Below are 27,283 nucleotides of genomic sequence, written 5' to 3'. Positions count from 1 at the left end.
GAGAGAGAGAGAGAGAGAGAGAGAGAGAGAGAGAGAGAGAGAGAGAGAGAGAGAGAGAGAGGGAGAGAACATGCATACAGGGTAGGAAGAACACTTGGTTTATTTGTTTTGTTTTTTGAGACAGGGTTTCTCTGGCTATCCCGGAACTTGCACTGTAGACCGACTGGTCTCCCAATCATAGAGATCATGTCTCTGCCTCCCCAGTGCTGGGATTAAAGGTGTGCATTACTACTGCCTGGTATGTACCTGGTTTTTATTCTAACACAGGTGTTGTGTCCTTTCAATTAAAAGAATTGGCATAAAGAAAATGAAGGAGGGGCTGGAGAGATGGCTCAGTGGTTAAGAGCATTGCCTGCTCTTCCAAAGGTCCTGAGTTCAATTCCCAGCAACCACATGGTGGCTCACAACCATCTGTAATGAGGTCTGGTGCCCTCTTCTGGCTCTGCAAGCATACATGTAGACAGACTATTGTATACATAATAAATAAATAAATAAATAAATAAATAAATAAATATTAAAAAAAAAGAAAACGAAGGAAAGGGGGATGGGGAAGGCTACTTAAAACAGTCAAAGTCTAAGTCTAAGGCCTTTGCATAAACACTTTGCTGTGGCTGGTGATGGTGGGAGGGGATTTAAAACATTTGTATACAGTTTTTTTTAAAGGCAGATAAGAGCAAAAGATTTAAATTTCTTATAAAAAATTATACAGTGTTTAACAGACTAATATTTAATGTTTGTTATGCTCCCAAGTGCTGGGCTTACAAATGTGCGACCAGGTCTAGCCAGTCATTATTTTACAATTATATAATATGGAGACTAAACAGAGATTTCCTATATTGTGGAAATTTCACTTTTTCTTTCTTAGGAATTTGGAAACAAGATGAAATGATTATTCATTTTTTTGTTTCATTATTATTGTTTTTCACACCTGTTTTTAAGTGACAACTGCTAGTAAAAAAAGAAATTTCTAGCATTTATACCAATAAAACTTGTGACAATCTAAAAAGAAAAACAAACAAAAAAACAAATCTGTGAAACAAATACATATATACTTAATGATCCAGAAATGATGTAGGAGGTCCTTCTGTCTTTGTGTTGCTTTCATTGGTTAAAAAAAAAAAAAAAAACTGCTTTGGGCCTGTTGATAGGGCAGAATTTAGGTAGGTGGGAAAAATTAACCAGAATGCTGGGAGGAAGAAGGCAGAATCAAAGAGACGCCATGGATCCGCCAGCAGAGTCAGCCACTGCCACATCGCAATACACAGATTAATAGAAATGGGTTAAAATAAGATGTAAGAGTTAGCCAATAAGAAGTTATAGCTAATGGATCAAGCAGTGATTTAATTAATACAGTTTCTGTGAGGTTATTTCAGGGCTGAGCATCCAGGCCTCCTCCCTCCCCCTATAGATTGGCACCCACGTGGCCAACTAAATCCACGTAAAACCCGAGAGGGCTTGAAAAGGAATTCTAGACCAAAAAAAAAAAAAAAAAAAAAAAAAAGAAGAAGAAGAATACAGAGTTTAACACAGCTTCTTGCTGTTTGCTGGCAGCTTGCTGCTGCTCCTTTAAGATTTTTCCTGACTCAGCCACAGCGGCAGTTTTGAAATGCTGGCTTTCTGGGCTTTGCTGCCAGTGCAACCTCTGGCTCTTTTAGGAGACAGAGCATTTGGGCAGGGGTTTGTGAGCAGACTGCTGCAGCTTGCTTAATGGTGACATGGACTGGCTGTGTGCCAGAGAATGGAGCAGTGTGCGTGGCTCTCAGAGGCACCAGCGGCTCCACTATACTGGCAGTACCGTATGTATCATAGGAATGGTGCAGCTTAAGTTTTAGACTGGGCAGGCAAGCAGGTGGTACCGTATTTGACCTAGTAATGTCACAGTTTAGATTTTTTTTTTTTTGATTTTCGAGACAGGGTTTCTCTGTAGCTTTTGGTTCCTGTCCTGGAACTAGCTCTTGTAGACCAGGCTGGCCTCTAACTCACAGAGATCCGCCTGCCTCCCGAGTGCTGGGATTAAAGGCGTGCACCACTGCCCGGCTAGATTTTTTTTTTTTAGGTGCTTAGCAAGCAAAAGTGCTCCTGGACAGCAAAGAATTACAGATAATGCAATAAGGACAGATTCAGATATAAAAGAACTCTAAATGAGTCACAGTGTTGGGACAGATTCAGATATAAAAGAACTCTAAATGAGTCACAGTGTTGGATGAATGTACATAGGCTTGGGAGAGAGAAGCAAGAGTATAGAGAGTTGGAAAAGAAGTAAATCGTTTAAAAAAGCCTTTAAAGAGACAGAGTACAGATAGTCATAGATTAAAAGGAGTAAAGAAAAATAAGCCACGTAAAGATGGAAAATTCACAGAGAGTCTGGATTATGTATATTATTGTGTTTTCTTTGAATTATTTGACTGTGAGTGAGCTAAGTACAAAGAGACATTTCATTGTATGGGCTGCTATGTTAAACCAGCATATATATTATAAAGGTATCATGACTTTCAAATTTGGGTCTAAGGATATGCTGCTTTGGAAAAGTTCTTCTCTTGTTTCCACGGAAGATGAGAACCTGTGGATTGCTTCCAGACCAATATGGTTTCATAGACCACACCCCCTGAAAGGTTGCTGTGAACACCCTCAAAAAATTACTTTGTCCAACTGCTGGACTGAGATACACACAGGATATACCATGAAAGACCTGATTAACAGCATCCCCAAACAGCAGGTAGCAGTATGGACAAAACTATACCCATATTCCCAATTATTGTTTATTATTTATAATTGTTTGTTTACATTTAAAGGGGGAGATGACATAGATATGAATAATTTGCATTGGCATGAATCTTGGTTTATTGATACAAATTTAAGGTCAATTTTGTTATATGTATACGTATTTCTGATCTTGACTGAGGTATTGTGATTGTGTAGTTCATTTTAAAAATGTAATGTATAATTAAGAAATATAGGTTAATAGATAATCCTCTATAATAGTGAAGTTTGTAGTCATGTTAGTTAGATTTTATAGATGTGCAGAGAAGTATTTCAGATGGATAGGGATTCTTCAAATCTTTCAGAGACCTTCAGAATATGGCATTTAAAATGTTTTAAAAATTTAGGACTTTTCATGACAGTGAGACACATCTGCTCCTGGCAGCATCAGTTTACTTCAAAAGGAAGATGGGCATCAAAGAGGCTCCTTATGGAGTTTGTTAGATGAACTAGACATGCAGGATCCACAGAGAAATGACTGCTGAACTTCCCTAAAGATGAGATGATCCTTCGGAGTTCCTGCTTCATAAAAGAGTCTGTGAGACATTCTGCAGGAGAGAGAAAGTGACTGGCAAAGTGCCAATATAGGCAGACCTGTCTTTGAAATTTTCTGCTTTGTGGAAAAGTCTGCTGATACTATGTGCCTGTAGGCCAAAGATGGATGTCCCAATGTTACAGAAGAACTTGGGGTGACTGTCCAGGTAGCTAGATGTCTCTGTCAATTCTAGAATTTTGGAAGTTGCTTACAATGTACTTCCTGTTTACTTAGGTAATATTATATCCTTCTGGAGTCTTTGATGGAGCTGAAGAATGGATAGTAATAATATAGTTTTCCTGAGTTATGATAAAAGATAAAATAGATATAAATATTGTAACTATAATTTTTATTTGATACCTGTTTTGTTATATGTAATTTTACTATGTTAAAGTTAAAGCCTTCCTTTTTATTTAAACAGAAAAAGGGAAGTGATGTGGGAGTCCCCTCTGTGTGCTTTCATTACCATTAATGAATAAAGAAACTGCCCTGGCCTGTTGATAGGGCAGATCTTAGGTAGGCAGGGAAGACAGAACTGAATGCTGGGAGAAAGAAGGGTAGAGCCAGAGAGACGCCATGGATCCGCCACCAGAGTCAGAAATGCTGGAATGCTGGTAGGTCACGACCTCATGGTGACATTCAGATTAATAGCAATGGGTTAAATTAAGAGTTAAGAGTTAGCCAGTAATAGAGCTAATGGGCCAAGCAGTGATTTAATTAATACAATTTCTGTGTGGTTATTTTGGGACTGAGCAGCCGGGCAGCCAGGACAAACAAGTGGCCTCCCTTCACCCTACACAGAAAAGGTCATTTGTTCAAAGCTGTCCAGGGGCAAATGAGATGGATTTCTGCTAAGAGTATTTTCAGGTTTATCTGCCTTTAGGTGGGAGCAAGTCTGCCAAGTATGAGGAACCCTAGGGTAAGTATAAAAATTTTAAAAATTTTAAGTATCGGACTCTAATGTTGCCTGCTTGTATGTAAATTATCAATACACATCACACACACAAATACACACATACAAGTTAAAAACAGATACAATATAACTCAACATTCTTGATCACTTCTTATAAAACATTTCTGTACCTCAGGTTAGGTATTAGATCCCAAATAACACACAAAAAATTCCATATTCCAAGAGGCAATTAAAAATTAAACACTACAGTCTACTCTTCCCTCTCAAGAGAACCAGTTACTTCAAACTTCAGGGATTATCCTATCTATAGATGGCTGAGCTTTAAGAAGACAAAGGAGGGGACAACTGTTTAAAGCAGCAGCTGCAAAGGAACTAGAACAGATGGTACGCAATGGAATTCCTAAGGTCAGCTGTGGACTTTTGGACACTAATATGTGAGTTACTATTATAATACTTTTAAAAAAACTACTTTGAAATTATTTCGATTTGTAACTGAAAGAAAAAGTTCTTTTATGATTAACTATAAATACTCTGTGATTTGCTTCAAGACCTGCCCTTAACAGGTTTATTAAGTTTTTAAGTTTGGTGGTAATCACCTAAAAATGAACATAGTAAAATTGCTGAACCCCGTCATCTTAAGTCAGCACAAGTACAGTAGTCTCTATATACAGAGACAGGTAGTAACCAATGCTGGAGTTAAATCCAGAGGTTTATTTTTAAACTTTAAAATTTTGGTCTAACCCAATCTCAGGAACTTGTCACTTAAAAGATTTTTTGCCAGTTGTAGCCAGAAAACCATGTCAACAAACCATATATCATGTGTTTTCCTGGAAAAATAAAGGCTATTTATTTTTCAATTTCCTTTATCAATTTCCAAGTTGGTTGGGTAGAGGTGGGGTACCTTTAGTCCCAGCGCTCAGGAGACAAAGGCAGGAGAATCTTGGCTATCCTGGTCTACAGAGCTAGTTCCAGAACAGCCAGGGCTACACAGAGAAATTCTGTCTTGAAAAATCAACTTGCTTTTTAAAGTTAAAAAGTATATAAATAACCTCATTTACTGTGATCTAAATTATTAACATGTAATGGTGCTATCCAATTAATCTTTCATTTTTCACAAATGGATAAAGTGAGGAATAATTTTATTTATTCAAAACAATGACATGAATTTTCTAGAAGAGTAAATGATTATCTATATATTGGCCACATTAGTATAGACCACTAGTTTTTGTTTGCTTGTTTGTTTGTTTGTTTTTTAAGACAGGGGTTCTCTGTGTAGCCCTGGTTGTTCTGGAACTTGCTTTATAGACCAGGCTGGCTTGAAACTCAGAGATCTCCCTGCCTCTGCCTCCCAAGTGCTGGGATTAAAAGCTTGCTCCCAGCAAGAACCAATCATATGTCAACATAAACAGATGGCTAACTAAAAATAGTTTTCAGTTTTGCTCCTCATTGCTGGTGAATTCTCAGCCTGAAATTGTGGCCTGGATATAATATACTATTCTCGATACTAGTTAAATACCAGTATTATACAATGCTTCCAAATACTAGGTAAGTTCACTTCATAGTAAAATAGACAACTTTATGGTTTTTTGTTGTTTTTGTTTATTTGTTTGTTTTCTGAGATGGTGTCTCAGGTAGCCCAGGCTGACCTTAAATTCCAAGAGTCCAGAATAGCTCTGACCTTTGGTCCTGCCTTCTTACACTTCCTCCTGCCTACTTAGACTTCTTAAGTGCTAAGCATTTGTGACCATAACTGCTAGTTTTATGTGGTGCAGAGGATTGAATCCAGGGTTTCAGGCATGCTAGATAAACAAGTACTTCAATCCATCACAGTTAAAATGATTCCATGACTGAATACATGAATCACGTAACAATAACCCCTTACAAAAGTCAGGGGTAGTGGCACACCGTTTTAATCCAAGCAGTAGGGAAGCAGAGGCAGGCAGATTTGAGTTTGAAGTCTGTCTAGTCTTGAGTTCCAGAATTGTGTAGCCAGGGCTATACAGAAAAAATCTGTTTCAAACCCATCAACTAACCATCTATTCCTCTGCTGAACTGTTCTTTGGGGTTAGGGAAATAGGTGTTGGTACCACTCAGACCTGAAATAGAAAGCATATTAGATTCCTACAACTACCACCACCACTGCTACAATTGTTACTGCCAATATTACTACCACTAAAACCGTCTCTTGTTTGAGATGTAGCTCAGTGGTGAAGCATTTGCCAAGCATGCTTAATGCCCTGGGCTCCACCCTAGCACGGCAGGATTAGGTCTTGGCCACGATGTTACCTAGGCTGGTTTCAAACTGTTGGATTAGGGTAATTTTCCTAATTTTCCTTGAAAGCTTCAGCATTCAGTTGGGCAGTAATGGCGCACACCTTTAATCCCAGCACTTGGGAGGCAGAGGCAGAGAGGCAGGTTGAAGTCTGTGAGTTTGAGGCTAGCCTGATCTATCAGAGCTAGTTCCAGGACAGCTAGGATTGTAATACAGATAAACCCTATCTTGAAAAACAAAATAATAATAATAATAACAATAATAACAACAACAATTTCAGCACTCAAGAAGCTGAGACAGGAGGATTACTGCATGTTCTAGCTACAGTGTGGAATGCTATCTCAAACAAACAAACAAACAAACAAAAAAACCCAAATAAATGGGGTTAGGTTCAGTGGTTAAGAGCACTGGCTGTTCTTTCAAAAGACCAGGATTCTATTCCCAGCACCCACATGGTAGCTCACAACTGTCTGTAACTACAGCTCTGGGGATCCAACACCCTCTTCCGACTTCCTTCTCACTAGACATCCACAAGGTGCACATAATACACATAAAAAAAAAACTCAGCTGGGCGGTGGTGGTGCATGCCTTTAATCCCAGCACTTGGGAGGCAGAGGCAGGCGGATCTCTGTGAGTTCGGAGTGGTCTACAAGAGCTAGTTCCAGGACAGGCTCCAAAGCTACAGAGAAAGCCTGTCTCAAAAAACCAAATAAATTAAATTAAAAACTCAAATCAGGGCCAAGGAAATGGCCTGGTAGGGAAATGCACATAATCCATAAGCCTAATGACTTGAGGTCAATGCCCAGAACCTACATAAAAGGTCACATGGGGTAGAGCATGTCTGTAGCCCAGGGAGGCATGGCAGAGGTCACATGTGGTCTATAAACCCAGTACTATGGGGAAACAGGAGGCATGATGGGAGAACATATGCAGCAGCAGAAACAAAACAGATCCTGCCTCAACAAAATGGGAAACGAGAACTAACTCCTCAAAGCTGTTTTCTGACTTTCATTTGAGTGCTGTGGCGCACATGCATGCATGCATGCAAGTGAAAAATTCAAACTCAAGAAATTAACTACATTTTCCAAGATGTAACCATGAAATGAAAAGAGAAAACCCTCTCACAAATAACAACAGAATAGTCTGGATTTTTTTGTTTCGTTTTTTTGAGACAGGGTTTCTCTGTAGCTTTGGAGCCTGTCCTGGAACTTTGCTCTGTTACCAGGCTGGCCTCGAACTCACGGAGATCCACCTGCCTCTGCCTTCCGAGTGCTGGTATTAAGGGCGCGCCCGCTGCCACCACCACCCGGCCAGAATGGTCTGTTTTAGGGGAATACATTTAGGAGCCCGATAAAAGGTATTGGTGGATCAGACTGCAAATGTGAGGAGAGTTGTAGCAACCAGTTCACAACTTTACCTTTCACAAAAGGTGGAAACCCCAACGTCGAATTTTCAGGCTCTTCCACCTGCCTCCAAATCATCTTTGAATGAAACAAGGCATGAAAGAAAATAGAATCTTTTTGCAGTGAGTTAAACTCAACTGAACGAATATTTCCTAAAAATCTACTATATGCAAGACATTGTGAAACGTCTGTCTCATCTCAGAGTTCAAAATTATATGAGAAAAAGAAGAACGAGTTTCCCGGAAGTACAGAAAACAACCCAAAGTCGAGTAGAAGCGCTCTGAGGAGTGTGTTTCAAAGGCAAGAGGACTTTGGGGACTCAAAAGTCCCAAGAACGGTAGTTTTCGAGACAATGGCCGAAGAAATCGTAGCTAGGGAGATGAAACGTGGTGAGTGTGTGAACCGTCGAAGAACCGGGAGAAGCCAAATTCTAGGTGCCCAGCAAACGCCGGACTCCCCACGCACCGCTCCGCGGACAGGCGCACCCTCTCCCGCGCAGGCGCAGGGCTTAAACCCGCGACCCTGTCTCACCTCGGGGGCTTCTGGGCTCCTCTTCGGTCAGTTTCCTCGGAGGGCGCGAGAAATAATCTCGTCTGGAGAAAGCCCTAAAACCAGGCTACCAGCCGTGCTGTCAACCCGCCGCAGGCGACTGCCGGGCCACGTCCCCATGGCAACGCCGCCAAGCGCCCGTTCGAACGCGCGCGCTGACTCCCGCCCGCCCGTAGTCCCGCACCGCCGACCAATGGCCATTCAGGGAGCCTGCCGTCGTTTACCGCCTGCTCCTCTAAAAAGCCAATCAAAAATCAGAAGAGACAAGGGGCGTAACCGTCTTTCCACCAATGGGTCCGCTGTTAGGAAGATCTCGCGACAGTCCCATTAGAGATCCGCGCCTCGGAGGCGGGTCGGAGCGTCCGGTGCCCAATTCTGTTGCTCGGCTGAAGGCGAGCCGGGCTCTTCTGATTGGCTAGCGAGCTACTGCTCCTCTTAAGGACCGCCTCCTGTCTCGGTGCTGTGGGTGAGTGCCGCGGTGCTGGAGGGCGGGTGCGGGCGGGGGCGTAGGGCAGGGGCGCGGGTGGTGTGCTGTGCTACTGAACCGCGCGGCGCCATCAGAGCTGGCAGTAAGGTGTGTGTAGGACAGGCCCCATCCACTCGCAGGGCCTCGGTTTACCGCTCTGCATCGGAGAAGAAAAGGCTCAGTGGTTCTGTGGTCCGGCGTCGCCCTCTTCTGAGTGGGGATGGTGTGGCTCGGAAGAATCCCAAATACAGGAAGGCCCGAGTTTGGGATTTTGAGAGCCAGTCATACCTTTTCTTTCGGCCTCAGTATTGCCTTGTTGTTGTCGATTAAACCCTGCCTGCATTCCAAGGAAATATATATATATTATATATAACATGTTTTATAATAATATAAATAATATGCGTGTGTGTGCATGCGCACGCGCCTTCCTGCCTGCCTGAATTTATGTGCACCAAGTGCATGCAGGTCCCTCCGGAGGCCAAAAGGCGTCAGATCCCAGAAGCCGGAGTTAAGGGCAGTTGTGAGCCACCTAGTGTAGGTTCTTGAGAACCGAACCCCAGTCCTTTGAAAGATTAGCAGATACTTTTAATCATTAAACTGTCTCTCCAGACCCCTCCCCCAAAGATTTTTTATTTTTTGTTCCAACTGTTCATTCTATGAAGGCTGAGACAGTTATAATAAAGTCACAAGACTCCCATCTTAAGAAAAAAAAGCGAAACAGCTTAAATTGAGAACAGTCAAGTAGTCAAACGCAAAATGTTTACTATCCAGTGGGTATTAAGATTAACGATGTTAGAAATTTGGCATGCCTGCGTTTGAGTAACTACCAAAAGTGTTTCTGGACCATAGTTTTTTCCTTTTCTAAAAAAAAAAAAAAAAAGTATCAATGCCTCCCCAGTTGGCGAGGAAGACCGAGTGAGGAAATTAAGGCAAAGGCAGGTTAGCTTCTCGGTTAAAAAGGCACCGCCGTTATTAAGAACAAATACACTAGCCAGCATGTATGCAGCGCCGTGTGTTCTTTAATCGAGTGCTCATTTTAGCTCAAAAATCATCAGTTCACGGGGGGGGGGGGGGGGGGGGGGGGCTGGAGAAGGAATGGTGCCCTTCCTCGCTCTGTTACCAGGCTGGCCTCGAACTCACGGAGATCCACCTGCCTCTGCTTCCCGAGTGCTGGGATTAAAGGTGTGTCCCATCACTGCCTGACTGGAAAAAAAAAAAGGGTTTACTTGGCTTACTTTTCATTGAAGGAAGTCAGGACAGGAATGCAAACAGGAGTGGACTCTGGAGGGAGGAGCTGATGCAGAGGCCGTGGAGTGCTGCTTAGTGGCTTGCTCCTTGTGGCCTTGTAGCCCTGCATTCTTAGGGAATCCAGGACCACCACTGCAGGGGATGACCCCACTCACGGTGGGCTGGGCACTTCCCTGTCAGTGACTAGAAAATGCCCTGTAGCTTGCCTACATCTTCCGGAAGCGTTTTCTCAATGGAGGCTCCCTCCTCTCCAATGAGTCTAGTTTGTTTGAAGTTGACATAAAACTAGTCAAGACATGGATTGTCAAAGTACCTATGATGAAAGCAATTCTTTTTCTCATAAGACGTATCCAGTTTAGGAATAGAATATTACTGAACCTTGGACCTGGTCTCCACTTACCTTGCAGACAGTCTGTAGCACTTCAAATTCAGCTCGATTCAAAAGGAAATCCAACCAGTTTCTCAAGCCAAACACCTCTTCTGGTTCCCTAGAACTGATGCAATCTCTCAGACAGACAATGAGATACCAGCCTTGTCAATGTTAGTTACTTGAGATACTGCATACGCCTCCCTTCTTTCTCATAGGCTCTCTCTTAATCTAGTTTCCTGCCATTTGCAAGCGCTGAAATAAGCTGATAACAACAGGTCTCTTTGCCTGCAGTTTTTTCTTCCAGTTTGTTCTACATCTTGCTTACTGCCAAGATGCTTTTGTAAAATGTCAAGCTGACAAAAATACACTTTACCTAAAACCAGTAGTCCTTATTGTCTACAGGATATAAACTAAGCCAGACTCGGTGGCACGCCTTTAATACCGTCACTCCAGAGGCAGGAGCAGACGGATCACTGGGTTTGAGGCTAGCCTGGTTTACATAGAGTTCTGGGCCAGCAGAGGTCATATAGTAAGATCCTGTCTAAAATAAATAAAGAAATACATAAAATATTAAAAACCAATGTAAGCTAAGCTGCTTACCAATGGAACGCCATTCTATGTGTGAGGTCTTTATGACAGTGCTCCAGACTGGGCTCAGTCTGGACATAAAGTATGCTGTATGGGTGTGAGGGCCTAAGTTTGACCCTAACACCCAGGTGAAAAATGCATGCACACATGCACATCCTTACGGGTTACTCCTTTGACCTAAAGATCTTTTTTTTTAATATTTATTTATTATGTATACAATATTCTGTCTGTGTGTATGTGTGTGTATGTCTGCAGGCCAGAAGAGGGCACCAGACCTCATTCCAGATGGTTGTGAAGCACCATGTGGTTGCCGGGAATTGAACTCAGGACCTTTGGAAGAGCAGGCAATGCTCTTAACCACTGAGCCATCTCTCCAGCCCTAAAGATCTTTTTCACTGTCTTTTTTCCCCTCCCATACCCAGACAGGGTTTCTCTGTGTAGCCCTGGCTGTCCTGGAACTCTGTAGACGAGGCTGGCCTTTAACTCAGAGGTCTGCTTTCCTCTGCCTCTCCTCATGAGTGCTGGGAGTAAAGACGTGCACCATCACTGCCTGGCCAGCCTGCCTTTCTGTCTTACATACATCCTTATAATGTATGAAACACTTTGTAACATCTGTCTGAATGCCGTTTGCTTTCACTGAACTGTGAACCTCTGGAACGTGAGAGATTTGTAGTGTTCAGTTTCACATTCACCCTTCTGTCCAGCCGTAGAGAACACATTCAGCAGGCAAGAGATGGGAAATCCCTCTGTAGGCGCCAGTATCAGAATCACTTAGGGTTCCTTCCCATAGCTGAACAGCAGGTGGCACCAAAAGGCCACATAACAAAATTTCCCCAAGAAACATTTTTGTTCCAACCTTGTTTGACTTTGCCCTGATCCTAGAAGCCGGTGTGTCATTGCAGGTAAAACTCTCCTGTTTTCTCCCTCAGCCAAATAGCCAAGTTTGCAAAGTGAGTCAGCAGCTTGATCTCCCAGAGAGGAAGCAGAGGCCCAGAGAAAGGTACAGTTGGAGCATTTTGTTTCTAATATTTTCATATAACTAGGATTTTTTTCTCTTTTTTTCTTTTCTTCCTTTTATTATTATTACAAGAAAACTGTATCTGGACAGATGCTTCATTCTTCCTCCAAGAACAAAGAAGGAAGTAGTAGAGGAGGCCATGGGCAGGGAGTCCCATGGAGCTGCTTGGGAGCAAGCAGAGTTGCTCTTCCTCTTCACGGGCATGTGCAAATTTTCTAGACACCAGATTTAGGCAAAAACCTGTGGTTTTAGGTTCCTATTTCTTAGAAAACAGCAGTGAAGTCAAGGACACCCTTGTCAAATCGGACTTTTAGGAGCCTCAGGAGACACTTTCCCTACCTAACTTGGCTTTGGTTACCTCCATCTTCCCTGCTTAAAACCTGTTTTGTGGAAAAGTTTCAGCCAGACATCCTAAACAGTCTCCAGATGAGTCCAGATTAAAGACAAAGGAGTTTTAAAACTGGTGGTGATTTTATTAATCACTTGTGCATGTTCTCGGAGCCTTGTGTACCTTTAACTCTATTTCATGATAAGCAGAACTGTTAAAAAAAAATTACAAGCTTTGGAGTTAGATTTCTCTGGATTCAAATCATATTACCAGCCATTTATGCCACTGGGCAAGTATTTTAATCTTTATGTTTATTTTACTTTTTGAGACAGGATTTATGTGGTCCAGAAAGACCTCAAGTTTATATGTAGTGAAAGCTGGCCTTGATATCCTAATACTGCTGCCTCTCTGCCTTCCAAGTATTGAGGCTACCGGTACAAGGTGTGTGTCACTAAGCCTGGCTTACTCTTTCTTAAGATCTCAGCTTTAGAAAGGCACATTAGTGCAGGCAGAGAGGTCTCCGAATACAAGACCAGCTTGGTCTACATTTCTCCATCCGAGCTATACAGTGAGACCCTGTCTTAAAAATATGTTTCCTTATAAACTAAACATAAGTCTTAAATGATCGTCCTTTTCTGGGCAGTGGTGGCACGCACCTCTAATCCCAATGCTTAGTGGGCAGAGAATGTATCTCCAAGTTCGAGGCCAGCCTGGTCTATAAAGTGAGTTTCAGGACAGCCAGTGTTACTTAGAGAAACAAAACAAGAAAAGAAAAGGATCCTCCTTTGAACTTGTTTGATACAAGATCTGTAACACAAGTTCAGTCTCCTGAATGCTAGGATTACAGGCATGTGCCACCATGCCTGGCTTTACAGGGTTGCCCTGTAGCAACTTTAGTAGTTAAAAGCTGCACAGTGTAGGTGACACAGTCTTGATGCCGGACAGCAGAGTGGCTTGAAACACTGGTTTAAGGGATGTGAGGAGGGTTTAGGGAATCTGTTATGTAAAGACTGAAGGTATGGCTCAGTTGGAGAGCGCTTACCTCACATGTGTGAAGTCTGAGTTCACGCTCTGGCCCCACAAAATAAGTAAGCAAGCAAATAAAAATATGTGTTTGTGAGAGCTTTTGCAGGTAACTGCAGTAGCATTCTTGATTAATTTGATGAATTGTTGGACCATGGCAGCATGGCCATTTGTCTGTAACCACCCCTTCCCCGCCCCCAGAATATCCTAGACTGTGAAGAAATTCTGTGTGTGGAGAAAGTCAAGAGCATTTTTCCTTAGCTTCTGGAACCTTCTGATGACATTGAGGGTTTTCTTTTCTTTTCTTCTAACCACCTCAGGCACTCTGCCACTTTTCTGAAGTGTGAATTGCCTGCTGTCAGCCTGGAGTTCTCACCTCTGCAATCCTGGCTGCAGGCATATTTGCATATTGGATGCTGTGTTCTTTAACCCCCTGAGGTTTGAATACACTTGGAGAGTGTATGAGAGCTGAATACTTTCAAGCCCCTAGATAGTTTCAGCTCCCTCTTCTCCAAAAAAACAGAAAACCAACAATAGCTCCATTGACTTTTATGCAAATGGCACTCTTCAAGAAAACACTGAGCTGTTTCCCAGGGCTCCAGAACATACTTAAACATTTGTTTCAGTGGGAGGTGGGGAAAGAGTTCTGTTGAGTCAATGAACATCTGTTGAGCTGCTGAGCTGGGTCCCAAGGAAACAGACTGAGTCTGGTTCTTTCTCGCCAGAGGTACCAACAGAGACTTACCTTACAAGGGATGCATACTTAAAGTGGCTTTGTACTGGGTGACTCTAGCTATACTGGAACTACATTTCCCAGAAACCTCTTTTTTAAGGATTTGTGTGTGTGTGTGCGCGCGCGCGTGTACATGAGTGCTTTATCTGCATATATGTCTGTGAACCACATGCATGCCTAGCGCCCAAGGAGGGGGGAGCCTCCATGTGGATGTTGGGAATTGAACCTGGATCCTTTCCAAGAACAAGTAAGTGCTCTTAAGCACTGAGCCAAATCTCCAGCCCCAGAATCCCTTTCTTAACGGTTCTAGCTCAGTACTGCCCACAGCAAATGTCTGCATGCGATCTGGAAAGCTGGAGTGAAACAGCCAGGATGTTGTGCAGCACAGAACTGGCATGGCTGTAGTGCACACACCTTCATACCAGTCTGCTGACTCGCCTTGCTGATGAAAGACAGCATCTAGGCCTGAAGAAATCTCAGCTCTTGCTGAATCCTCCTCTTCCGCTCTAAGATGGCCTCCATCTCTAGAGGGCTCTGGTTTACCCACTGCCATCTGTGTCACCAGGCCTAGAAACAATGAAAGGAAGTCTAGGGTTGTCGTTTATCTTCATGACTTCCAGATGTGCTCACCGTCTCCATGTGCTCTCACATGCTTTGGTTTCCTTGCTCTCCTCTACTTCACGTCTAGCCCCGCTCCCAGATTGCTAGTACTACTAGGCTTTAGGCCCAGCAGCAGATGTGGAGGTGACTGGCTTGCATGATTTCTCTACTAGCTCCCAAAATATACAAAATATAAACCTGAGCTGGACATAGTTTGTGCTGAGGTAGGAGGATCTCAAAATTGAGGCTAGCTTGAACTACCTAATAAGCTCAAGACCAAGCATGAACTATATAGCAGTATCCCATCGTGAAAAACCAAGGGTTTGGAAGATAGGATAGTGGTTAGAGTACTTGCCTCGTGTCCAGATCCCACCAGTGTCTGTGAGTCAGAGTTCTCTCTGATGGCATCTAATAAGTAGAGATTTATAGAGTTATTACAAGCCTGAAGACCTCACTAAAAAGGTAACACTTGAGCTATTTCAAAAGTTAAAAGTAGAGCCGGGCAGCGGTGGTGCATACCTTTAATCCCAGCACTTGGGAGGCAGAGGCAGGCGGATCTCTGCGTTTGAGGCCAGCCTGGTCTACAGAGCGAGTTCCAGGACAGGCTCCAAAACTACAGCGAAACCCTGTCTCAAACAGACAAACAAACAAAAAGTTAAATTAGGGCTGGAGAGATGGCTCAGTCGTGAAAAGCACTGCCTGTTCTTCCAGAGGACCTGGATTCATTCCCAGCACCCACATGGCAGCTCACAACTGTCTATAACTCTAGTACCAGGGGACCTGACACCCTCACACAGACATACATGCAGGCAAAACATCAATGCATCGAAAATAAAATAAAATTGTTAGACGGGCATGTCGGTGCACACCTTTAATCCCAGCACTCAGGAGGCAGAGGCAGGTAGATCTCTGTGAGTTTGAGGTCAGCCTGGTCTACAGAGCTAGTTCCAGGACAGCTAGGGCTGTTATACAGAAAGAAACCAAAATAAAGCAAAGAAGTGGGGCCAGCAATGTGGCTTAAGATGTAAAATGCTTGCTGTTAAGCTGGACAATGAGTCCAGTCACTGGAACAGATAAAAATAGGAGAGAATTTTACACATGTGCCATGTCATACCTATAGCCCCCACAACAATAACTATAAATAAGCAATAGTTTTCAAAGGGTTAAGTAGGAAGAGTTGTCTGTGAGTTGGGGATAGGCTTCTAGTACACACAGCTGGTTTAAGCCAATTGAAAGGGCAATGGGGAGTTCTCCCTTTCTGGAAGATTGTCTTCCCTGTGAGTCAAGCATACATAGAATAAGCATCTTTCCTTAGCTGTCTGATCAGATTATAGGCCAGACTGTTTCTTCAGTGCGGCTTCTTTACACACTGCTAGAATGCACCTTTTCTACTACGCTAAGACTTTCTCCCTACTCCCATTCCTCTCCAAAGGAAAATACTAGCCTTTCCTCTCTTTTATGGGTCTACATGGCCACCCAAGACCTGCCATTTCTGTCCTTCATGAAGGCATCTTTCTTTTCTCATGCTCTATTTTTTTTCTTTTTGTCTTTATTTTTATTTTATTTTATTTTTTTTTGAGACAGGGTTTCTCTGTAGCTTTGGATCCTGTCCTGGAACTCACTCCACTCTGTAGACCAGGCTGGCCTCGAACTCACAGAGATCCACCTCCCTCTGTCTCCCGAGTGCTGGGATTAAAGGTGTGTGCCCCCCCCCCCCCCCCCCCCCCCCCCCCCCCCCCCCCCCCCCCCCCCCCCCCCGCCTAGTCTTAGATTTCTGAGGTTTCCTAGGGCTCTGGCATTCATTATATGGAGCTCTTCAAGAGGCAAGAGGAAGGTACCCTACATTTATTACTTTCTAATTGTAGGAAGGATATAGGATGAGTTACCTGTTTCTACATGAACTCTAAGCCAGTGATTAAAATACTTGTTCAGTAGTTCTGCAGTGACAAGGTATTTCCTTGTGGCTTCCAGAATGGGAAGTGTTCTCAGCATAAAGAAGGAGTCCAGGAAAATAGAACATGGTGTTTCATAAAAGCCTATGTACTACTACTTTACATATGAATTTTTTAACTCAAAAAAGATCTCATTATACATATTCTGTACCATAATTTTTTCAATTAATATATCCAAAAATATTTTCTTACAGCCAGAACATTTGGTTCTATCCCATTTTTAATAGTGTGTGTGTGTGTGTATGTGTGTGTGTGCGCGCGCGCGCGTGTGCGTGTGTGCCACAGAGATAGATGTATATATTGAAATGTCACTAACCATTCCCACACCAATGCTTTTAAAAAGTGATATACCAGGTGGTGCATGCCTTTAATCCGAGCACTTGGGAGGCAGAGGCAAGAGGATCTCTGAGTTTGAGGTCAGCCTGGTCTACAAAGCAAATTACAGGACAGCCAAGGCTACACAGAGAAACCTTGTCATCCCCCTCCCCCACAAAAACCCCAAACAACACACACACAAAGAGAACAAAAGCAACAACAAAAACACTGAGTTCATTTCTAGTTCTTAAGACCTTCCCACCCACCATTTTAGAATGGTTTGGGTGTCTGTTTGTAGCTTGTTTATAAGCCTAACATGCATGAAGCCTTCTTTTTGATTCCAACCACAAAAAAAAAAAAAAAAAAAAAAAACTAAATAAATAAATAAGTAAAAAAGAAGCAAAAAGGAGAGGAGAGGAAAAGATGTTTGGTTTATTCGTGAGAAATCCCTAAAATAGCACTTGATAGCAATCCTGAGAATTACTCGGAAGAGGTGTTTGGGCCTGACTCTTATGCCTTTGACAGCCGAGAGTGCCTCTCTTTGTTTATTCTTTTGTTTGAGACAAGGTTTTGCTATGTAGTCCAGGCCGTCCTCAAATCTTCAGTGATCCTCCTGCTTGTGCCTCTGTCATGCTGGGATTGCAGGTGTGCGCCATCACACCTGCAAGGAAAATAGCACGTAGCTTTAATTTGGTTCTGCCATCCTACTTCAGTACCTTACTGCCCAGGGTGTTACCCTCCACCTTGAACCACATTCTCCCCTCCTCCCTTTATGGACTTGTCTTTTGTCTCTTGTTTCTCTCCTCAGACACCCCTTCTTTCAGTAAGCCTATGGGAATCCCTCAGAGGAGGTCACATTGTTGCCGATCACATTTTTCCTTTGTGATTTCTTAGCTCTATGTGTGCGTGTGCATGTGCACATGCATGTTCCCCTGCACTGCATAGCACATGTGTAAAGGTCAGAGAACAACTTTTCTGGTGTGAACTCTTTACATGGGTTGTCAGGCTTCTGCAGCAAGCATTTCACGCTTGACCACCCCTTGAGCCATCTCAGTGGCCCCCTTCCAGATATTATTCCACAGAAATCTACTGAGATTTTAGTACGTGCGAGGCACGTTCTAAATCACTGTAGAATTGTATCACAGTTAAGAAGTCTGGAAACAGAGACAGGTGGAGCTCTGTGAATTTGAGGCCAGCCAGAGCTGCATTAATGAGAAAAAGAAGGAAGAAAACTAAATGGTGATTACGCAGCCCTCATAGCAGCCTCTTTAGGTAGAACTGTTATCCTCCAAGTCTAGGCCCCAGATTCATGCTGTGAACAATCTTGATATTGAAGGAGAGATTTCTTCCTTCCCTCCCTCCCTCCCTTCCTCCCTCCCTTCCTCCCTTTCTTCTTTCTTTTTTTAACCATTGGTGGTTTTTACTTTTCATTTGGACCAAATGCATATGTGACTTAATAGACACGAATATGAGACTGAAAAATGAATAAGTGTCATGGTGTATCAGACTACCTAAGTGACCCCACTGGAGTCTCTGCTTTAAGGACTCAGGATATAGGCTGAGGAAAATGGGATTGTGAGCTTAACTGTAACACGTTCCTAGTGTCTTTTCTGTTTCAGTGAGTTAGTTGCTGAGTCCCTGTAGTCTCATAATGCATACAAATGAGTCTTAAGTTTTACAGGGAGACCTGGAGCTCAGGGTAGAAGCCCCTTGACGTGGGTGGTTATCAGGGTCCTGTAGTAGTTACTGACAAAGCTTCGTCCCTAACCCTGGATGCCCCTCTGTATTAGTTATGTTCTTATTGCTGTGACAAACACAATAACCAAAAGCAACTTGGGGAGGAAAGGGCTTATTTCAGCTTAGAGTTTATAGTTTGTCATGCAGAGAACTCAAGGCAGAAACTAAAACAGAGAGCATGGAGGAACACTGCTTACAGCCTGGCTTGCTCAGGCTGATTGATTGATTGATCTATCGATTGATTGATTGATTTTGAGACAGGGTTTTTTCTGTGTACCCTTGACTGTCCTGAAACTGCTGGAACTGGCTCTGTAGACCAGGCTGGGCCTCGAACTCACAGAATTCCACCTGCCTCTTTCTCCTCCCTCCTGAGTGCTGGGATTAAAGGTATACACTACCATGCCTGGCTGTTCAGCCTGTTTTATTTATATGTATGTATGTATGTATGTATGTATGTATGTATGTATGTATGTGTGTATGTGTGTGTGTGTATATATACACATATTTTTCAGTTTTTTATTTTTGTTTTTGTTTTAGTTTTTCCAGACAGGGTTTCTGTGTCCTAGAACTCACTTTTTACACAAGGCTGGCCTTGAACTCAGAGATCTGCCTTCCTTGGTCTTTCCAGTGCTAGGATTGAAAGGCTCGTATCACCACCGTCTGGCCAGCCTGCTTTCTTATACCACCTACCTAAGGATGACCCCACCTTCAGTGTGCTGGGCCTTCCTACATCAACCATTAATCAAGAAAATACTCCACTTGCCTACAGGCTAATCTTCTAGAGGCATTTTCTCAACAATAGCAAAACTAAGAAACTAACCTCCATTTCTTGGCATGCTGTCTGTCCTTTTGTGGGTTGAGATCACTGTTAGCCAGTTCTTCCCATTCTCCAGCTATGCCCCCATGTGTGGATTTTCCTGTTGTGCATAGCTTCCCAGTGCTTCACTTTTTTTTTAACTTCATAGATAGAGCATGGCCCTGAGAGCATGTGGCTTGATCATCTTTCGAAGACACCTTATTCCCAAGGTGGACAACAGCACAATTGAGTTTCTGCTGCTGCAGGCATCAAATGGCATTCATCACTGGACTCCTCCCAAAGGTACGGGCACAGGAGTTAGCTTTTTGGGGAAATGCCGAGCTTTGCTCAGGAATCCACCCTGACAGAGACTCCCTACAAGGCTTGTTTCCCAGTAAGGGTACAGCAGGAGGAGGTGGGAGAGGCAAGAGCACTTAATCTTTTCTATGTATAAGGTCTCTAGGCCAGCCCGGACCTAGAAATAGGATTCTGCAGCTGACCCCAGCAGACAAAGCACCTGGTGTATTTCTGTCATTCACCTGTGTTCCAGCCCATGAATGGCTAGACGGGAGAAGAGCCACTGGGCCAGGACTTGGGGCTGTCGAAACTGAGTAAAATGACGGCTGTGTGCCTACCTTTCTGAGTTTTTCATCTATCAAAGTAGAGCTTGACTTAAAAATCCCATGTTTTCTTCCTGCCCTTTTTCTGATTTAACTTGATAAGATCCTTTGCTTCTTTGTTTAGTGTTCCCGTCACTAGGGTTTTCTTTTGTGGATCACACATCCAGGGAGTGTGAGTTCTGGGCTGTTAGAGGCGCAGAGCAGCTGGCTTTCCTGGTCATAGGCCATTGGCATATTCTGGCAGGAATGGAAGGGTCCTTCTCAGACCAAGAGGCCGTGAAGATCATAGAGACCTTGGGCTTGTAGTCTCAGCAGCCACCTTTGCCAGGGCTCCTCACTGAGCACCCAGGACAGAGCTAGTCAGGTCTTCAAAAGGCAAAAAGGTGAAGAAAGTCCAGTGGCCTGGAGCCTTTGACATGGCCAAGATGTATTTGTAAGTAGGTTTTCATTCACTAGCATTGTGGATGCTATTTTAAGGGTACAAAAGATTCCCTTGGATGTTCCTAAAAGAGAAGGCAGACTATGTGAGAAGAGGTGAACGGAGTGTCCCCTGAGCCCATGCCATCTGAGTATGTATTAAAGATTTATTTATTTATTATGTATACAACATTCTGCCTCCATGTATGCCCACATGCCAGAAGAGGGCGCCAGATCTCATTACAGATGGTGTGAGCCACCATGTGGTTGCTGGGAATTGAACTCAGGACCTCTGGAAGAGCAGCCAGTGCTCTTAACCACTGAGCCATCTCTCCAGCCCCCTGAGTATGTATTTTCATAACTCTTCTTGGAAGCCCACTCATGCTATTGGGTGTGTCTTACTTTTTCTGACTGCCTCTTTTTCTGTTAATTCTGATGTTGCCGGGCAATGGTGGCTAACACCTTTAATCCCAGCAGAGGCAGAGGCAGCCGGTCTCTGAATTCAAGGCCAGCTGATCTATAGAACAAGTTAGTTCCAGGACAGCTAGGACTACACAGAGAAATCCTGTCTTGAAAAGCCAAAAAAGGAAAAAAAAAATCCTCATGTTACACTTACATTAAAATGTCTTTATTTAATCCAACTCTGCTTCAGATGGGGATGAAGCCATCTTTGATTGAGGCCATTGGGATGGTCCCAGTGAGCAATAACAGATTGGCTCTGGCACTTTCTGGGATGAGGCCCCAGAGTCAACAGCCCTGACAGATAAAAACAGAAGGGAAGGATGGGGAGGCATAGACAGACAGCTGAGATTGAAAGTAAACAAGACATGGCAACAGAAAAGAAGTTTTTGCACATTTGAGTTGCACAGGGAAGAACAGGGTAGGAGAGAGGTGCCACAAATACTGTAGCTAGGAGTGTTCACCGGAGTCACATTGCGGGTACTCTCACTTGGAGATGTCAAAGGACCTCTCCTAATCATCTTCGTCTCTGACCTGGGATGAAGTTACCCTGCTAGCATTGGTGGGCAGCAGACTGAAGAGTTCCTGGGCGGGTATCCTAAGATCTGCAGATAGCTGTGTGGGGGTGTGCACCCTGAACCAGCGTCTTCTGGCACCACCAGTGCCCCTCCTACTTTTCTTCCTCAATACATTATCAGTGCGGTGTGTGCACACTGTAGGAAGTGGTGTGCACAAAAACTCTCCAGAAGCGGGTGGCTAGAATGGATTCCAGAAGTGCCAAGTTCCTATTTTCCATTCAGCAGCCTCTAGGCAGCTGCCCAGACCCCTGGGAGGTAGAACTCCTAGTGTATAGCTCCACCTTCAGGTCAACGAGGGAACAGCTGTCAGTTCCTGCTCCTCATGAGCTCCTGACTGAACTAGGAGGGCCCCTCAGTAACTTGCCAGAGCCAGGAGGAGATACAGGTTACCAGAACCCTTTCATTGCTTCTGGGCCCTTCTGGGACACTAAGAATTTGTGGGAAAGGCCTAGGGGTAAAGCTGGGGGCCACCACAGTCTGCAGAGCTTCAAGTGTTGCTGCAACAGTTTCTTGGCAGCTGTCGGCTTTGATTTGGGTCTTGCCAACAAATTTTCTTAGAACTGGCTCTTGGCTTGTCCGTAGTCTTAAGTTCCCATCACGACTTTCCCTGTGAGTCTGAAATCTGGCCTTGCTCAGTTCGGAGGATGAAAACAATTTGAGAACGCCTTGATGGCTACTTGGAAACAGCTGCTGGGGCAGCAGTGCGGGGCTTGCGCCTGTTCACTGTAGAGTGTTGAGTCCTCACTGGGGCTTTCAGCTGGCCCCCACTCTGCCAAGAGACTGCCTCTCCTTGGAAAATTACTTTAAGGTCTCCAAGAAAAGGGGTCCCTGTGAGTAATATAGGGAGAAAACTCAAAAGAATGGGAAAGCAGAGATCTGAGGAAAGCCATCTTGCGGACACCAGAAGGCAGTCCGTGTTCTGGGATGGGGCTGTAGCTCAGAGGTGGAGCGCCTGCCTCCTGTGCACACAGCCCCAAGTGACACCTGGCACAGCAATAGCGAAGCAATATCTGACTCTGACTGCCAAGCACATTTTTGTCACTCTCTACAAAGATGGAGTAGGAAGGAGGGATTTCTCAGACCTGAGAACCGACACAGTCTGCCTTACAGCCTCCCTATGGATGTTAGGGTACCGTGACCCGCAGACTGCCTTTAGCCCAGGCACTCCCAGGAAGGTCACTGAAGACCCTGGCTTTCTATTGTCTGTCCTGGAAGTCAGATTCTTCTTTATTTCCTCCTACCCAGGCCATGTGGACCCTGGAGAGACTGACTTGGAAACAGCCTTGCGAGAGACTCGGGAGGAAACAGGCATAGAAGCAAGCCAGCTGACCATCATTGAGGGGTTCAGAAGGGAGCTCAACTATGTGGCCTGGAAGAAGCCGAAAACAGTGATTTACTGGCTGGCAGAGGTGAAAGACTACAATGTAGAGATCTGCCTCTCCCAGGAGCATCAAGCCTACCGCTGGCTAGGACTGGAAGAGGCCTGCCAGTTGGCTCAGTTCAGTGAGATGAAGGCAACACTCCAGGAAGGACACCAGTTCCTCTGCTCCACACCGGCCTGAGCTGACCAGAACAAATGCTTCCATTGCTTCCTTGAGGGTCTCCTGAGATGAACCCACCCTCCTATCCAGGGAAGGATGCACTGGTGTTTGCCTTGCTGTGGCCAAGAGCAGATAGGTTGGTGGAAGTAAAATTAATTTGGCACTCTCGGGTGAGGGCAAGGAAGCCCCGGATTCAGTTCCTAGCATAGACAATAATTACTTTCAAAATAAGAGCAAGCAAGAATTTTAGCTAAGTTAAAAAGCAAAGAAGGGTAAAAAATTTTAAATGCCCGCCCCAGTAAGTATATCCTGGTAATTTATAAATAAACTTCAAACAGTTTACATAGCCTTTTAACCTGTGTGCTTATTTCTTGGAATCATTCCATTGGTTGGGAAAAAGAAAACTGAAGGCAGTGGTGGTGCACACCCTTAACTCCAGCACTCGGGAGGCAGAGCAGGCGGATCTCTGTGAGTTTGAGGCCAGCCTGCTCTACAGCGCGAGTTCCAGGGCAGCCAGGACTACACACAGACAAAAAAATCCTGTCTTGAAAAACGAGAGAGAGAGAGAGAGAGACTGGAAGAGACGCAACACATTAGGGTGGCCCTTCCGCTCTGCAGCTCCAAGCACTTCCTCACCCACATGCAGACCCATAGAGCCGGAATTTCCAAGCCAATGGAATTGGAGTGCAGAAATTGAATGTTTTGTTCTGATATAAATCTCCATATTTTGTAGATTACATAGGAAATACTTCAGACCCAAAACTTTGGGCTGCCTGGGCTAAAACAGAGAGGTGGGAAACAGGTGGATGATCAGGTTAGTAGCACTTGTGCCTTGCCGTTTAACCTGGCCTGTCCCTCAGAGTAGTGAGCCTTGTCATCATGGCTGAGGTAGAGAATGAAACAAGCCCAAGTTCACGGGCTCTGCCCCTCACCCAAAATACCTTCCCCACGGTAAGCGAACTTAGCATTGCCATTTTTTCCCTAACCTCTGCCTGTTGACTCTTTCCAGGACGCCGCTGTAAGACCCCGAGGTGCAAGAGTTGGGTCTCAGCCTTCTTTTGCCTGGCTACTAGGGCTCAAGGAATGCCGAGGCAGGTGTCAGACCCGAGAGCCCGTCCAGCAGCTGTTAGCAGCTGGGTTCATGCGGATTTTATTAGAGGGTTGTTGCCCAGTGAGGCACAGAAGACTGGAGGGGAAGGGGCGTTGGCAAAGGGCAGGGCGGATTACCAGAGTCAGGAAGGAGAGCAGAGTCACCCGGGCTTAAGCAGCCTTCCAGATGTTTCCAGTCACGGGCTCTCTGTGCAGACAGGGCAGAAGCAGAAGCCCTAGTGAACAGATCCTGGAGCACAGCCAAGGACCTAAGTGGCTTTGTTCCTCGCCCCTTTGAGCAGCATTCTCCAGAGGAGGCCTGCTGCAGGAAGTTTTTGGAGCTTAATGTTCTCTTCCAAGCCAGCAGGGACCACATCCCACTGATTTAATAAAGGCCTGCTGGGCAGTGGTGCCAAACCACAGACAGGCTGCCTCCTAACAAGGACTGGCCAGTCCGCCCTGTGCTCCTCGAAGAGACCAGAATCTGAACATTCTAAAACCTCATACATCGAAGTTGGAAGGGACTGAAAAGGACCTGGTTATGCTGTTTATTTTCATTGCAGGGGAAATTTATGATGCCTGGCGTGTTGTCAAATGCTTGTAACCTCAGCACTTTAGAGGCTGAGACAGGAGGACTGCTGAGAGTTCAAGGCCAGCCTGAGCTACAAGAAACAAAAACGGCTGGGGAGATGACTCAGTGGTCAAGGGGCACTGCCTGCTTTTCCAGGGGACATGGGTTTGATTCCTAGCACCCACGTGGTGTCTCATTACCATCTGTAACTCCAGTTCTAAAGAATCCAGTGTCCTCTTCTGGTCATGGCATGCACATGGTACCCAGACATCCATGCAGGCAAAATGCCCATACACATAAGATAATTTTTTTAATCTAAAAATAAAAAAATAATAGCAGACAGAGCGAGGAGAAAGTGGGGAAAAGGAGGAAAGAAAGGAAATAGCCCTTGGTCCTGGAAATTGTCCATATGTGGGAAGCTTTGAAAATAAGATGGCACAGTTAGATTCTCTAGAATATCTTACAAAGTGGCCAGTGAGGTGGCTCAGTGGGTTAAAGTGCTCACTGTGCAAGCCTGACAACCTGAGTGTGATCCCCGGATCCCACCGGGAAGGAGAGAGCCAGTTCCTCAGACTTGTCCTCTTCACACGTGTCCACACTCTACACATTGCCGCCATCAGTCAGAAGGTCCTTACAGAGTGTTCCATTAACACTGTAGTGTAGCCCTCTGTAGATACAGAGGGTTGGAGAGATGCCTTAGTGGTTAAGTGTGCTTGTTGCTCTTGCAAAGGACCTGGGTTTCATTCTCAGCACCTCCGTGGTGGCTCATAAGCACCTGCAGCTGCAGTTCCAGGGGATCTGATGCCCTCTTCTGACTTCTGTGGGCACCAGGCACACATGTGGTATGCACAGGTACACATGCATACATGCAGGCCAAAAACTCATATACATAAGAAATAAACTACAAACCAGTCCTGGCAACATGCATCTATAATCCCCAGTGGCCTCTCCCGGCTTCTTACAGTGTGCCAAGCTTCAGCTGCTCTTCAGGACTCCTTCATAGCCTTAAAACCCATGTGCTGACCCCAAGGAGACAATTCTCAGAAGATTTGCCTCTACGTTGGTCTTTTCTTAAACGCAACAGGTTCTTCAGCACGAACTGACCAGAACCAGATTCTTAATTCAGAATAGCTCACAGCTCCCATAAAGTCTTTGAGGAACTTTCAAACTTCCCTCTGACACCTCATGAGCTAGACCTCCACCACCCGCCCTGCTCTTAGTATTATCTTCTAAGTTCCTGTATATCTTAGGGTTACTATTGCTGTGATGAAACACCATGACCAAAAGCAAGTTGGGGAGGAGAGGGTTTATTTGGCTTACTCTTCCTCATAGTCCATCGCTGAAGGAAGCTGGGACAGGCATAGTACACATACATGAAGTGAAAATAAACAAACCTTTAAAAAAAGAAAAAAATAAGGAAATGGTTTCTGGGTTTATTAACAGGCAGGAAAACTATATCTGGTAACAGTATTTTTCTTTCTTTTTAATATATTATTATTATTATTATTAATTACTCCTACTACTACTACTTTTGAGACAGGGTCTCAAATCCCAGGCTGAACTCAAACTCATTATATCTAAGTATGACTTTGAGCTTTTTTTTTTTTTTTTTGAGACAACATCTCACTATGAGCCTTTTGACTAGCCTGGAATTTGCAGTGTACGCCTGACTGGACTTGAACTCACAGAGATCTGCCTGGATCTGCCTCCAGTGTTGGGATTAACCAGTTATTTGTCCAGTGTTTGTGGTGCCAGGGCTCTCTCAACAGAGCTTCACCCCACACCCTGTGCAGAGAATGAACATTAAGTGTTGCAAAAAAATGGCAACAAGGTGAGATGTGTGTTAATTAGCTGGGTTAAAGCATTACACAATTCGTGTGTGTGTGTGTGCGTGTGTGTCTGTGTACTTTAAAGCAACACATTGTGTATCTGAGTGGTGGTGGTGCACTCTTTTAATCCCAGCACTCAGGAGCCAGAGGAAGGATCCCTGTGAGTTCAAGGCCAGCCTGGTCTACAAAGCAAGTACAGGACAACCAGAGCTGTTACACAGAGAAACCCTGTTTCAAACAACAACAACAACAAAAAGCATCACGTTGTAATAATAGATATATAAACTTACCTGGCAATTTAGAAAATAAGTTTGGTTGAGGAAACAGAATAACTGTCCTTTTATTTCTATTTTATGAGTTTTCCAAGTTTTCTAAAATGCTGATATATTATTACCTTTGTATAAATCATAGCTTTTAAAATGTTTTGTTTCTATTTATTGTGGCTATTAGTAAAAGGCTTGTTTTATTTACTTTACTTTTTATTCTTGACTTTTTAAAAGAATACAAATTAAATTTTTTAAAGATGTATGTGTTTTTATTTCCTGTGTGAAGTGTTTTGCCTGAATGTGTGTA

The 27,283-nt window shown here is 44.1% G+C and overlaps 2 protein-coding genes across 4 annotated transcripts in view; one reads left to right on the top strand and one right to left on the bottom strand.

The window, feature by feature from the left end:
- Kif24 (kinesin family member 24) overlaps positions 1–8,588 on the bottom strand; it is a 67,833-nt gene extending 59,245 nt beyond the window's left edge. Inside the window, exon 1 of the mRNA XM_050156118.1 lies at positions 8,415–8,588. The gene's annotated coding sequence lies outside the window, so the exon portion shown is untranslated. The remainder of the gene's footprint in view (positions 1–8,414) is intronic.
- Positions 8,589–8,794: 206 nt separating this feature from the next.
- On the top strand, positions 8,795–23,567 carry Nudt2 (nudix hydrolase 2). 3 transcript variants are annotated; one of them, XM_050156141.1, is made up of 4 exons: positions 8,816–8,898; positions 12,034–12,104; positions 19,776–19,909; positions 22,926–23,567. In XM_050156141.1, exons 3-4 carry the CDS (start codon positions 19,783–19,785, stop codon positions 23,240–23,242), a joined length of 444 nt encoding a protein of 147 aa, XP_050012098.1. In that variant the 5' UTR covers positions 8,816–8,898; positions 12,034–12,104; positions 19,776–19,782; the 3' UTR covers positions 23,243–23,567. The 3 variants fall into 3 exon arrangements, with proteins under 3 accessions (XP_050012100.1, XP_050012098.1, XP_050012099.1); XM_050156142.1 differs by lacking the exon at positions 8,816–8,898 and adding an exon at positions 8,987–9,006; XM_050156143.1 differs by lacking the exon at positions 12,034–12,104 and having other exon boundaries at positions 8,795–8,898.
- The last annotated feature ends 3,716 nt before the right edge of the window (positions 23,568–27,283 follow it).

Source organism: Alexandromys fortis, unplaced genomic scaffold (genome assembly GCF_014885135.2).
Source record: "Alexandromys fortis isolate MF-2015 unplaced genomic scaffold, M_Fortis_MF-2015_v1.1 scaffold_92, whole genome shotgun sequence".
Taxonomy (NCBI): domain Eukaryota; kingdom Metazoa; phylum Chordata; class Mammalia; order Rodentia; family Cricetidae; genus Alexandromys; species Alexandromys fortis.
This window is presented reverse-complemented; position numbering and strand designations above follow the sequence as displayed.